The following is a 14,959-nucleotide window of genomic DNA, read 5'->3' on the forward strand; positions in this document are numbered from 1 at the left end:
GAAGCATAATGTGCTAATATCATTGCATGTGTAAAGAATGAAACCCTGGGAAAAATGCATGCCCTATTGAAATTTATATCCAATTGGGGGTTGGGAAGGTGGCTCAGTGGTAGAGCGCTTGCCTTGCATGCATGAGGCCCTGGGTTTGATTCCTCAGCACCACATAAGCAAGAAGAAAAAAGCTGGAAGTGGCGCTGTGGCTCAAGTGGTAGAGTGCTAGCCTTGAGCTGAAGAGCTGAAGGACAGTGCCCAGGCCCAGAGTTAAGGCTCCACGACCCAAAAAAAAAAAAAAACAGATTAAAAAGAAAGACAGACACCACACATTTTTGTCTCATAGGAGTACTCTCCATTTTTCAAAAGTAGGATGGTAGAAGAGTGAGGTACAGACCATATTATATCACTTCTGGCTACTGGGAAGGCAGAGATCAGGAGGATTCTGATTCAAGGCCAACCTAAGCAGTTACCAGGACCCTCAACAAAAGGGAATGGAGGCTTACAACTGGATGCCAGCTCCTTGGAAGGTGACCTGGCCCCACACAAAAACAAAAGGCTTTATCCTCAAAGTAAAAGTAAAATTGCCTGAGAGTTTGGCTCAAGAGGCAGAGTACCCTTCCTAGCAAGTATGACATCACAAGTAAACCTCAGTACCTTAAGTACTAGTTCTGTTTACATGGGCATTTCTGTTTGGAAAAAAGATCAGACAAACCAACAAACAAAAAAGGTATGAAAGTTAGTGGGTAACTGTGAAGAGGAAGGGTCCACTGAGAGAGGAAAAGGGCTCAGAAGGCAAAAGAAGGAATGAGCAAGACTGAAGTGCACTATACACGTATGGAAATGTCAGGATGAAACCACTTCTGTAGCTAGCCGGTGGCTTACACTGCATCATGTAAGAAAACCTGAGACCTGAGGAACTCCAAAATAATCATGATGAATTTAATACTAGCAGTAAAAGCTACTTAAAGCACTATAATTGGACTCCTCTAAATATATTATAAAACTACAGTTCATCACTAATTATGAGAGATTTTCCTCCACTTTTAAAATCTCTAGAGACAGCAAATAATTGTTTCACTTAATTAACAATGACAATACTTGCCTTAAGAACTTTTGTTAATAACAATAATGTATTATATCGCTGTAATCAGCTAAAGTCCCAAGGGAAATAAAGATGAATTATGGAATTTTTTTGGGAAATACTGTCTCTAAAAACAAATTCAGAGGATATATTTTATTGCATGAATGCCAAATGTTTTTACAGTATTGATTGACATTTTACGTATTCTGTTAAATAAATACAGTTTCAAGTACACTGGAATTCAGCACAGAAGTAATGAGAAAAGCTGGTTGAAATACAGCAGCCAGAAACATCCCTGTTTTCTTTTCATGACAGAGTCCTGTTCACAAGAATGACCGCAGCGCTAGGGACAAATGGGATCTGCCGAGGTCCACGGCTCTTCAGTTTCCAACACTGTAGTGATAAATAGTTGCCTAAGGATATCTTTATCTAAATTCCTGCCTGCAAAACAAAACAAAATATGGGGTGATTATCTTATCCTTACTAAAAGGACACAGTTCATCTATTAATTCCAGACTATATATAATCACTAAATACTTAGTGATTGTGCTTATTAAAATGACATAATTTGTCTATCAATTCCAGAGTACTAAATGCTTGGTGATCTTTAGGAATTTACAAAAACAACAGGAATTCAATTATTTCTTCTTTAACTTTCTAGTTAAGTCTTAAATGTAATGCTTGGAAGTGTTCACTTTTTAGTGAGTTCTTAAAGAGTAAAAGGTCTAAAAAGCTCTTTGGAATTCCATGAGGTGATTAAAATACATTAGCTCAAGCTTTATTAGTTATAAAAGAAGAGTTATTCGTTTCAGTTATTATTTATTAGTTATAAAATAAGACTGGTTAATATTGCTGAGCACATTATGTCATCTAATGTCATCTATTGGGTTTGTTTTTGTTGTTGTTGAGAGGCTCTTGCTGTGTAATCCAGGCAGGCCTTAAACTCAATTCTCCTGCCCCAGATGCCCAAGTGCTGGGACTACCATGCTCAGTTCTCCAATCTATATTGCTTTAGAAATTTTACTTTATCACTTACCAATAAGGACTAGTCGATTTGTTCTCTCACTGTTCTCCTTCCAGCTCAGGGGCGTCTCCTCCAGGTCATACAGCTCATGGACCCCTTGGAGGATAACCTGTTGTGGTTTGTCTTTGAGAGATACCAGTCCCTGATCCAAGGAGAACAATCAGTCAGCCCCAGCTCAAATTCAAAAGCAGAAAGAACACATCAATGTGAATGGATTAACTTCTGCTATTCTTTTTCAAAATAGGAACATAGAAAGAAGTTGCACAACTATTTCATTCCAGTATTTTGTACACTGGAAAAGTTTTTATGTGTTTGTTTTTTTTTTTTGGGTCCGGGCGTGGGGCCTGAACTTTGGGCCTGGGCACTGTCCCTCAGCCCTTCAGCTCAAGGCTAGCGCTCTACCACTTGAGCCACAGCGCCACTTCCGGCCTTTTTCTTATGTGGTGCTGAGGAATCGAACCCAGGGCCTCAGGCATGCAAGGCAAGCGCTCTACCACTGAGCCAACTTCCCAGTCCTGGAAAAGTTTTTAAAACTTCTAATAAAAAAGGTTTTTATATGCATCCATTTTTCAAAAATCATTTTTTAATATTTTCCATGGATTTTTTATCTTATCTTGAAATAGTTGTTCAAGGGGTTTCGATACAACATGTCAACTTAGGCGTGGAATGCATGTTGATCATTCTCCCCTCACCCATCTCTCTCAATCCTGCCCAGCCCTCAAGTTTCCTGGCTCCATGTTCGCATATGCACATTGACTATTATGCCTGTGTACACCCACCGTTTCTCTCTCCATTTGTTGGCCCAACAATTCCTTTTCCTTTTTCCATCATGGGGCTTGAACGCAGAGCCTGGGCACTGTGTCTGACCTCTTTTGCTCAAAGCTAGCGTTCTGCCACTTTGAGCCACAGCACCACTTCCAGTTTTTTCCAGGATGGCTTTGAACCAGGTTCCTCAGATCTCACCTCCTGTGTAGCTAGGATTACAGGTGTGAGCCACCAGGGCCTACCAATTCCTTTTTGTGTGCTGGTACTGGGGCTTGAACTCAGAGTCATACTCACTTGGCTTCTTTTACTCAAGACTGGTGCAATCTATTACTTGAGCCACATCTCCACTTCCAGCATTTTGCTAGTTCTCTCAGACTTTCCTACCCAATCTAGATTTGAAATGCAATCCTTGTAGCTCAGCTTCCTGAGTAGCAGGGTGTGAGCTGTAAGCGCCCAGCACCCTTTGAAGCACCCTAATAGTAAAATAAATATAGATTGGGATATTCTTTCAATATATGTCACATATACCCACAAAAAGCCTGAACTGAAGCAGAAAAATAGAGTATGTCCTATGCCATATTCTACTAATTGTTCTGCTTTTAAAGATTTTATATTTCTTTAGTTAGGATTTTTGAGAAATTAAAGGATTTTAGTGGTTTATAGTTTGTTTTGGAAATGAACTGCAATAAATGGATTTAGACAATTATAAAAGAAAAAATTTATTATAATACCTGGATAGAAATTATGTTGTATTCATTTATAAAAATGAGAACGTTTTATCTGATAAACTAACTCCTACAAGGATGAAATTAATAAAGCAATGTTCACTACATACATATACTATATATGCATTTTAAAAATGGTTGAAGACAAACCACTCAGTCATTGATGCCACACATTTTTTGTGTATTATTGGCCCATTTGTGTATTTTTAATGTATTTCTTTCCTGATTTTATTTTTCTATATCCAGTTTTGTGTTCTGCTTTTTTTCAATTTTTATAGTTAAAAAAAACAAAAACCAAAAAGCTCCTTGGAAAGTATTACATGAGCTCCACTTCTGTGTTACTTCTACAAAGACTATAAAACATTAGCTGCTACTGAAGTTAACTAGGGAGGGATGCGGGGACAACTCAGGATTCCCTGCACACAGGACAAGTGTGCTACCACCCTCTCCCTCTACAGAGATGGGGCTAGGTCTAATACTTGATAACAGGAAAATGAAGACCAAGAATATAGTTTTCTTCCAGAATCCTTCTGTGTTGTGACATAATAAAGGCCAAAGAACTGAAGAGGACGAGTAAAAAACTGTCACACAGTGAAGGACAGGATACAGCCTGGGAGAGCTCACGAGGAGCCACTGCACTCTGTGCAGGTCCGGGTGGTAGCTTGAGTTCTACGGGATAGAAGCAGTTCTTTATCTGCTTCTATGGTTTGCCACTTAGCATCCTACGATGTCAGTAATGCTGTAGTCACAGGCAGCTTCAGAGTCGGTTCTGGGCCTCTGAGAGGGAATATTGGGAAGGCAGCCTGAGATTCTTTGCACTGCTCTGCAGAACAATCTTCAAATAAGCCAGCATAGGGAGGGAGAAAGTCCACGTCAAAAGTTTCCCCTAAATCTCATCCTCTGTGATTCTAGCAACAAAAGCAAGTGTACACACTTGTGTGAACCTCTAAGAGTACACATTCAAGTGACTGCTGACGAGTTAAGCACATACCTGGAACCATTGTCTCCTGGGAAAAACACCTTTGGTGATATGCATACCCAAATGTCAAGTGGGGTGAATAAGTTTAACACAGAACAAGAATTCTCCTAGTCCTTTGTATAACTTTGTATAGCCAATTTCAGTGTCTGCTAAATGCATCAAAACGCATAAGGTCCATCAGTGTGGGATTCTCAAAATCCTTTCTCTTTTAAATGAAGCTCTCTTAGAAAAATTAACCGAGTTTTCTCTACATGACCAATGTGTGGGGCAAGAGGAAAAGTTTTGACTGAGTACTGGAAGTGCAGAGCAGGGACTTCCAGTAGTCAAAGAGTAGGTTGTTTTACCTGTACCATGAATAAATCATGCTTTCTGCAGTAATTTCCAAAACTCCTTTCAGCAGTGGAGATGATAAAAATGAAAGCGGACCGAGGTTATTTGCACTAACCCCAAAGATATGACTTTTCTATAAGAGCCACAGAAGGACTCTGTTCCAGCATCCACAGGGAAGCAACCGCCTACCTTCAGCCGGATGACCTCCATGCAGCGCTCCTCCTTGTTTCGCACGTTCTTTTCCCACAGGAGATTCTGCACCAAGTAACACATTTTAATAAGACCAACCGTCACTAATGCTACTAGGCAACAAAACAGCTGATAAATCATTAACCAGTCAAAAATCGCATTCACCTGAATAAATACATTCAGACTTTCTTCTTTGGCATTTCCTGGTACTTCAAAAGTGACTGTGAGAATACTCTGTGAATCAAAAGATCAATAATTTTTATCAGAGTATTAATAAGGAACACACAGGGAATTTTAAGTTGCCTATGTATATTGAATTTTCCTCTGTATGTACTGACATGGAATTAGCAATTCCGTTTTCCATATACTGCAGAGTAGATTAACAGGCTAGGGCTTAGACAAAAACTTTTCATGAGAGGGTTTGGGTTGTCCAGCCCTTTCTGGAACCAGTAGCAGGAAGGATCATGTGCCCCGTGTACTCACTCTATTCAGCAGACATTCTTGCCTGTGCCGTCTCATTTCATCTTTTTATTTACCTTCACCATAATCCTCAGTAAGGTAACTGCTTCCATTTCATAAATGGGGAAAAGGGCTCAGAAAAATTAACTATGCAGAGGGCAGAAGTGCCATTTCATTCTCTTAGAAAGCTAAATTGAAATGGAACCAAGTAAATTGAGGGTATGGGTAGAACTGAGAATCATGGGGGAGGATGATGGAAGGAATGACTTTGATCGAGATGCATTTTACTTACAAACTGACTTGAACTGAAATTCCTTATACAACCACTTAAAGATGATTTAAAAAAATAAATAAGAGAAAACAAAAAAAGAAAATTAAATCCCAGGGCTAGGCAAACACTCATGCATGAGGTCCTGGGTTTAATCCTTAGTACCAAAAACACAATCAAAAACAACAAGAACGAAGAAAAGGTCCCACCAGCTCCAGTGGCTCACGCTTGTAATCCTAGCCACTGAAGAGCCTGAAATTGGAGGATTGCAGTTCAAAGCCAGCCTGGGCAGGAAAGTCTGTGAGACTCTTATCTTCAATAAACTATATCAAAAAAAAGCCCAAAGTGGTGCTGTGGCTCAAGTGGTAGAACTCTAGCCTTGAGCATAAAGCGGTTCAGTGACAGTGCCCAGGCCCTGATCAGACAAGCCCTAGGATGGGCAAAAAAAAAAAAAAAAGAAAAGTTCTTTTTGTCTCTGAGCTAGCATAGGTTAAATGAGTCGGAGAGATGAGATTGATATAACATGATGTCTTCATCAGCTCAGAACTTTGAAAATATTTATAGAATATAGACTTGGAGATGTAATTATCCTCCTGATCTTCGTAAATCTCCAATTCTAAAGAACTAGAAACATAGGGCATGGCTCAAGCAGCAGAGTCTACCTTGACAAAGACAAGCCCCACTAAAGAAATAAAAAATAAAATGTTCTGGGAATGGTGGCTTATACCTGTAGCTCTAGCTGCTTGAGAAGGGGAGATCAGAAGGGCTGCAGTTGGAGGCCAGTTCAGGCAAAAAGACCTCATCTCAATCACTGAAAAGCTGGGTTAACTGATCTAAAGGAGGAGAGTGCACCAGAGTCACTGTAGAGCTTTAAGAAAATACACATGCCCTATTTGTCGGGGAAATGACATAATGTCTGCGATTTGCTTCAATGCATTCTAGTGGGGTGAGGAGAACATGCAGGATCATTATACTATTCTACTTTCATGTATGTCTGAAGTCTAATGTTTAAGATATTTTAAATGCTAGCAAAGAAATGTTGAGAGGACAGATGAAAGAAAATTGGCAACATGTTCACACTGTTTGAGTGGATCATGCATAAAGGGGTCCATTTTATTATTCTCTCCATTTTCAGGCAACTTTGAAAGCTTATATAATAAAATGTCAAAAAAACACGCATTCATATGCACATATCCAAGCCCCATTCCTAGAGATTTGAGAGATAGGGACCTTTTTTTCTCTTTTAAGTTCCACAAGTGATTCTGAACTATATCTGTATTTGACAGTCATAGCTTTTCAGTCGTTTGATAAATATTCACTGAGACCCATCAAGCCTGGGCTATGTAAGGATTTACATTCAAGGATGCTGTAGAATAATGCTTGTGAAAGCATTTCAACTCATACTACAAGACATTGTGAATGCCATAATGGGTTACATTCAAGACACTGGCAATGAAAAGCTCTTATCAGCAGTATATTTTCATCTTTAATCCTTGGTTCCTAGTGTCTTTTCTTCATCCAGTAACTAAGTAAGAGTACTTGAAGCTCCTTTGTGTGATGACGATCATAAATATTTCATTTTCCCCCAAAATTCTGCTAAAGACTTTCTCTTATGCACTTGTTTTAAAGGTAAGTTTTTCAGAGCTTTGCACCAACATGAAGGTATAGCTCCCTATAAACACAAGCCAAAGCTAATAACTGCGAGCTTATGTTCATGGGGCTGAGATCGTGAAGATCTGATTCAGGCCAGCCCAGGCAAAAAATTAGTAAGACTTCCTCTTAGTGGAAAAAGCCTGACACAGTAGCTTACACCTGTTATCTAAGCTATGGTGGGAAGCATAAAATAGAAGGAACACAGTCAAGCACAGGCCTAAGCAAAAAGTAAATGACTATATCTCACAATACTGAGTGTTAAAAAAAAGGCGGGGGGGCTCAGCTTAGAGTGTTGGCCTAGCAAGCACAAGGCCCTGCATTCAAATCCAATACAAAAAAAAAAGAGCCAAATGAACATGTGGCTGATATTTTTTGGGGTCCCATTACAACTGGTAATGACACAATAACTGAGAAATAGCTTCCAGAGAGAGAAAACAAAGTACAGTGCTTGCTCAAGTTCTTTTCTTGTCACTGTATCTGCCACCCCACTCCACCCTCTATCCTGGGCCTGCGCGCTGTCCCTGCTTTTTTGAGTAGTTTATTGGAGATAAGAGTCTCACAGGGACTTTTCTGCCCAGACTGGCTTCAAACCCCAATCCTCTGATCTCAGCCTCCTGAGTAATAGGATTACAGGCGTGACACAGTGGTGTCCAGCTCCTCACTCTTTCTTAAAGGGGACAAAGGAATTGTTGTAAAGCTAGCTAGCTATGACCTGTTGAACAGAAGCATGGGGACAGTGGATATATCTTTAATGTGTTCATAGAAACTTAAGCATCTTACCTGTGGGATTTGAATTTTAGAATATGAAAACATCCCTTTATAGAGTTCAAATTTACAGTGTTATGTAAAGGTGAAACTCAAGTTAATTTTTATTTAAATATGCCATGCTTGTACCAGACTTTTCATTAATCAGTTTGTTCAGTATGGACTAAATAGACTCTAGATAAGAGTTCTGAGGCTGATTTTAAGTAGAAATTCCCATCACAAGAACTGATTTAAAAAAAAAAATGCTGAGTGGTAGGATGAGAAGCTAGAAAACAAGATAGGATTCCTAAGATTCTAAACAACTCTGGATTGATAAATTCCTATAATGTGTTAAAAAGCTGAATTGGATAATCTCTCAAGTACTCAAAATTATGAAAACCATCAACACAAGCCAGGCACAGGTGGTTAATACATGTAATCCTAGCTACTCAGGAGACTGAGACCCAGAGGACCATGGATCAAGGCCAGCCTAGACAAAAACATTTGAGAGGCTCCATTTCCAAAATACCCAGCAAGTGCCATTCTGGAGGCTGAGGGCAAGGGGGAGAGCAGCAGCAAGCAAGCAAGCTGATTGAATAGGAGGCACCAAAAGATAAAAAAGAAATTGAAAAAAGGAACTATCATAACTGACTGCAAAAATACAATTTTTAGAAATACTTAATAAAACAATCTGTGAGTTTTTTTTTTACCTGATCAAGATGAGGTACTGCTGACACATGCTGAAGTTTTTTCTGCAAACTAAGAACTGACCGTAAGTTCAGAGATAAATACACTTCACTTAAACTTTCACATTACTTAGAGACATAGAACCAAATAAGAAGAGAGATTCCACAAATGGATCTATTTGATAGTACCAAATCTTCATGCAGATCACATATTCTAATAGAGAAAAGTTAACGTTTAAAAAAATTCTATAAAATACACATGCAAAAATACACAATGAAAAGAGAAGCTAACCTTTTTATGATACTTTTATGTAGTCAAATCTATCAGTAATTGCTTTATAATTCCAATTCCATGAAGGCTTAGAAATATATATATACTTAATTATATATTATTTATAGATTATATATATATATTTTTTTTCAGTATTGGTCAAAGCTTCTTAATTCTCCCTAGCTTCCTAACAGGAAAATAATACTAGCAGAAGAACATCAGAAGGGTAAAATTTTCTTTTTAAAGTTTTTCCTTGAACCTGTTTATTTAATAAAGAACAAACAGAATCCATAAATATACACTTTTATACAGCCAGTTACCAATTAGGCTATGGGGGAAAAAAGTCAGAATTCCAAGAATGCATTGCTCTGATATGGAAAGGTCCCAGAGATGAATATGGCAGAACAAATTATAACCATAACAACTATAGTCTAAGTTTCCACACTGCTGGGGAAAATATGGGTGGGGCAAAGGGACTTAAAACCTTGCAGATGTTTTATGTTGAAGATCAGCAAGGGGTAAATTAGTAACAGCAAATTTAAGAAAGGGAAAAGACTTGTAGGAATTGTTGGAGGGAATTAGTCGCATTGGGGGGTCTTAGTAGAGAAAGTGTCAATTTAAATCCTTCCCAGCTGGTTGCTCAGGAAGAGAAGCTCTGGTTTAGCAGCTGAGTGCAAAGAAAAAGTCAAGCAAAGGTCTTATCTACAGTGGAGGGGATTCCATCACATAGCTTGTCACTAAAGCATCATAACTGCTCTCAATGAGAGTAGAAAGAATTCCTACACTTTTTCTGTATGTCCTGTGCAACATTCGTTATTAGGTAATGTGCACACAACTTCATATGCAAGCAGAAGGTAGAAAATTTAACAAGGAATATTTTAGTTCCTAGGAAGTCTCAGAATTCTGTGTCCCACAATATTCTCTATCACAGAAATAATGTAAAGGGCACTGAAGGCTAATGGACAAGAACCAACAGCTACAATTTGTGAATCAGAATCCCCATTTTGGACACTTGAAGTATATAATTTTCTAGTAATTTCTGTGTTTACACTGAGGAGAATATCGGCAATAGCTTAGTGTTTACGACATAAATTACTGTGTCCTGTAAAAATAATAATTTAGCTCTTTTCTTCTTAAGATGGAACACTTTTCTCTCCCAAGTAAAAATTTAGAACAATGTAATGAGCTGGATGCTTTAGTAGAGAAAATTACAGCAAGGAAAAAACAAAATTGATACCCTGAATATCAAGATAGGAAGTAATGTCATACTACCATCTTTTTTAATGAATAAACTACTAAGAAGCAAAACACAAAGGGGAAAACAGGAAGTTCAACTGAGAAATAGTTTAATGTTTTGTAGTAAATGACAATTCACCTTGCAAAAATGGACACAGTAGAAAAAAGATGGTTTAAGGAAGGCAACTTTAAGGCAATATTATTTCATCCTCTCTCCCTTGTAAATACACCTAAAGTATCACAAGGTCTATAGCCAAGGAAACAGTTCCTTGCTTCAAACAAAATGATACAGCTCTGTGCCAGATGTGAAGGGTGAAAGAAAGGTATGTGGAGGAATTGTTCACACAGCATTAAGTACTCAGGTAAAATGTACTTTCTATAGTCTGCTCATAAAAGAAAAAGAGATCAGAAAGACAAAAGGCTAGACCAGGTTAGACATATGGCCATTTCAGAAGCAGCTAGCATGTTCTTACTGTTTAGGACACACCTTTGGCCAATCACCTTCCTAGTAAATCGATAACTAAGAAGGAAGACTATTTGAGTTTAGGGTCATTTCTACCTTAGAAACAGAAAAGTTTGTGTATGAGTTCAGTGTAATTCTGAAGGCTAAAGCAAAATTACACAGATATATAAATGAATATGAATTAGGCAGCACAGGTACAGAATTATTACCAAATTTACTAGTTACCATTAGTAACCAAATTTGCCTTACCAATTCAAGAGTCAAGAGAGGTGTCTTTTCATGATCTTGTATGGGTAGACACACATGAAACTTAAAAAGATACTCATTGCATGCATCACTGGATGCATGTCCATCAATGAATGAATGGATAAGGCAGATATGGTACTAGATGAAAGTGTACTGTTATATTCAGCCTTAAAACAGAAGGGAATCCTCCAGTGAGGGTAATGTGAATGCACATGAGGACATGACATCAAGTGAAATAAGCAGTCATGGAAGCACAGCTGCGACGTGGTTCCACTTATATCAGGTCCCTAAAGTAATAAACCCCACAGCAGCAGAGACCAGAACAGTAGAGGCCAGAGCAGAGAGAGGCAGCTCTGACTGGGAGAGCCTAAATTTCAGTACATTCTTCAGCTCTGCTGCACATCATCATGCCTTTTAGTTATCAATTCTGTACTGTGTACATATAAAAGTCTGTTAGGAAGAGAGGACTCAATTTGTAGGTTCTTCTTACAATTTTAAAAAGAGAAGATATTGACACCCAAGGATAATCTTCCTTGCCTCCTTTATCAAAAAGTTTGTTCCAGGAAGAGGAAGAAGGCTATCTACCACTAGGGAGAAAGGAGCACTTGCTACAATTTCCTGTGTTACTTCATGCATTTCTCCATAGGAGTATAAGTGGTTTGGTGTAGAAGTATCAATGATGGGTCTCTACAGATGACTTACCATTTGCATTATAATTTGTTTTTTTGAGACAAGGTCTCGCTATGCAGCCCATGCTATCCTCCAACTGTGATTTTCTTGCTTCTCTGAACTTCATTAACATAATTTTCATAGGAAAGCACATAAGTGATTTCCAAATAACCCATTAACAATTAATTTAGAATGAGTTATACGCAAAAGAAATGACAGAAAACTTAAGGGATGAACTTGTATAACTCATTCCTATAACATATACACATTAAAATTGTTGAAAATACAAAAACATACCTTATTCCAGACAGACCATCAAAAGCATGAAGATCTAATACATTTGAGAGATCAACTCTAAAAGGAAGAAAATTTATGTGAACATTTGACAATGATATGAATACATTCAGTTAATTCAGAAAAAAACTTTAAAACTCTTTTATAAAAAACATGTAAACAAAGATTAACTGGAGTTGGGCACTGGTACTTCATGACTGTAATCCTAGCTAGATGAGAGGCTGAGAATAGAAGGATTGTGGCTTGATGCCAACTCAGGCAGAAAGTTCAAGAGACTCCTGTGAATAGGCTATCCTAAGCTATGTGTTAGGCTGAGATTGAGAAAATAGCAGTTCCAGACTAGCCAGGGAAGGTCTAAGAGATTCCATCTCCCAGAAAGTATCTGGGGCAGGTCATACTCATCTTTCATGCTACCTAAGAAGGGAAGCCTCAAATAGGCAGATCATGATCTAAGATCCTATCTTAAAAATAACCAGCACAAAAACAAACAAGGGACACTGGAGGGGGCGACTTAGCAGTAAAACACCTGCCTAGCAAACCTCAGGCCCTGAGTTCAAACCCCAGGCCTTCCCCTACCCCCCTCAAAAAGATTTAACATTACCTGAGGAAACGCATAAAATGGACAGGCAAGAAGCAAAAAGGCTGCTATTAAAATGTCTATGTAAAATTCATGAAAGCGGAGAATGGTTAGGATTAAGCAGAAAATTACTTGGTTCGTTAATAGTTTTTCTCCCCCATGAGGATTTCTTTCAATCCTGAAATGTAATTCACATGCAGTTTGAACACTATATTTCTACAATTTAGAAATATTTAGTAAAGCATGTTTCTGTAAGCAGCTTATTACTTAGAAACAAAACTTATTACTATGAAACAAAAGAAAGGACAAATGGTCATAGTATACAGGTATATCCCAAAAACCTTTGGAATTTTTGTATTTCTCCTCCCATGATAAAAGGTAGTACAAAAATACTGAGAACTATGTGTTGGTGGCTCACACCTGTAATCCCAACTACACAAGAGGCTGAGATCTGAGGATTCCAGTTGGAAGCCAGCCCAGGAAGGAAAGTTTGTGAGACTTTTATCTCCAATAAACTACTCAGTAAAGGCCAGAAGTGCCACTGTGGCTCAAGCACTAGAGTGCTAGCCTTGAACACAAGGAGGCTCGGGAACCGTGCGCAGGTCCCAAGTTCAACTCCCAGGACTGGCCAAAAAAAATACTGAGGTGTCAGGGGCTGGGGTAAAACAGAGTGACAGAGTATTCAGTATGTGCAAGGCTCTGGTTTCTAGTCTAAGCAGTAAAAAAAATAAATTAAAAAAAGAGGAATAGTAGAACAACTATTATACTATAGATATTAATTTTCTCAAGGACCCTATTTACATGGAGGTCTGACTTCACTGACTTCGGTTAGGGCCCCCTGTAGAGGGCAACTTCTCAATTTGCAATGCTGTATCTAAATAGATATTAGTTCTCTTAAAATTATTTAGGGAAGTGGTGCGGAGTAAGGGGAAACAAACGAGGAGGCAACAATGCTTGGTAAGAAATGTACTCATTACCTTGCTTATGTAATTGTAACTCCTCTGTACGGCATTTTCACAATAAAAAACTTATTAATAATAAATAAATATTTAGAAATGCTACATACCTATGGCTCACACCTGTAATCCTACTCAGGAAGATAAGATCTAAGGATTGAAGTTCAAAGCCAGTCTAGGCAGAAAAGTCTGAGAAACCAGCCCAAAAGTTGGACTGGAGGTATGGCTCAAGTAGTAGAGGATTCACCATAAGTAAAAAATGCTGAACAAGAACACAAGGCCCTAAGTTCAAGCCCCGGTACTGGTAAAATCCACCCCAATTATTTAGTAATAATTAAACCCTACTAGGAATGTAGTGATGCAAATGCAAATAATACATAATATCACAACTAGTAATAAGTTTAGTTTAAATCTACAACGGTAAATGTATAGGTGGGTCCTGGTTTCCAATATTAACATAAAGCCTATAAAACAGCAGAGCACAGACTTCAGAATGCTAAAATGAAGGGAAAGGACAAAGATATAAAAGTCAGACTCCAGGAGTTTTCAATACACTCAGTATATTCTTTCACAAAGAAAACAGAAGTTCATTTGTCATCATCAAGATTTACTCACTGCCCAAACATGAAAACCCAATTACCTCCTTGAAGTCAGGGCTGGCCAGCTGCGCCTGCGTGGGACTTGGTAGCAGGCCCCACACTCACACTGGCTGCAACAACACTATTAGGCTGGGAGTGTTGAGCTTGGCAGATGGGGAAATCCCATTTTATTAAAGACAAATGCTCCCAAGTTCTACTTAATAGATTCCATCAACAGTTGGAATTCTGGACACTCATGATGTGCTGAATTAGGAAAATGATCAGGCAAAGAAGTAAATGCTCCATGAAGACATTTTTTTGGTATCAACTTTCACTAAAAGACCAGTCTTAACATGAAACCTACTTTCTGTCTCACCTCCACAGTTGAGCAAATATATATGACAGGTAAAATAAAAAAAAAATGGAGTTCCTCCTCAATATTTATCATCTTTATTTTAGAAAACCACCTTACTTGAGTAGAGTTTGTTCATGTGAATTTTGTAAATATCTAATTCACTTTTTAATAAATACACAGCTTCACTACGACAGTGCCTGAGACGGTACATGTCACTGAGAGCTAATTCTGCTTTACAAAACCAAATTCTACTGGTATTTCTAAAACTGACAGAATCAACAGCAGATCTATCGTTTCAACAGATTATTGGTCCATTATTAGACCAACTCTTATTGGTCTATTATTGATCTATTGTCCTCTGCAGAGAATAAAATATTGAAGTCTCTCACTAAGTTTTCCATGAAGCAACTAAAAGGA

At 38.3% G+C, this 14,959-nt stretch overlaps 1 protein-coding gene across 5 annotated transcripts in view; it reads right to left on the reverse strand.

Moving 5' to 3' along the window:
* Positions 1-659: 659 nt before the first annotated feature.
* The window catches only part of LOC105987259 (COBW domain-containing protein 1-like), a 43,665-nt gene continuing 29,365 nt past the window's right edge, over positions 660-14,959 (reverse strand). The window contains exons 10-15 of one of the 5 annotated variants that reach the window (XM_013018469.1): positions 12,080-12,136; positions 8,922-8,970; positions 5,253-5,321; positions 5,088-5,153; positions 2,112-2,241; positions 660-1,516 (exon numbers count right to left, since the gene is read on the reverse strand). In XM_013018469.1, coding sequence (XP_012873923.1) covers positions 1,419-1,516; positions 2,112-2,241; positions 5,088-5,153; positions 5,253-5,321; positions 8,922-8,970; positions 12,080-12,136 — 469 coding nt within the window. In that variant the 3' untranslated portion in view covers positions 660-1,418. Of the gene's footprint in view, positions 1,517-2,111; positions 2,274-5,087; positions 5,154-5,252; positions 5,322-8,921; positions 8,971-12,079; positions 12,137-14,959 lie in introns of all 5 variants that reach the window. The other 4 variants (XM_013018470.1, XM_013018467.1, XM_013018468.1 and 1 more) reach the window with 4 other exon arrangements.

The sequence above is a fragment of the Dipodomys ordii genome, unplaced genomic scaffold (genome assembly GCF_000151885.1).
Source record: "Dipodomys ordii isolate 6190 unplaced genomic scaffold, Dord_2.0 Scaffold40, whole genome shotgun sequence".
NCBI lineage: Eukaryota > Metazoa > Chordata > Mammalia > Rodentia > Heteromyidae > Dipodomys > Dipodomys ordii.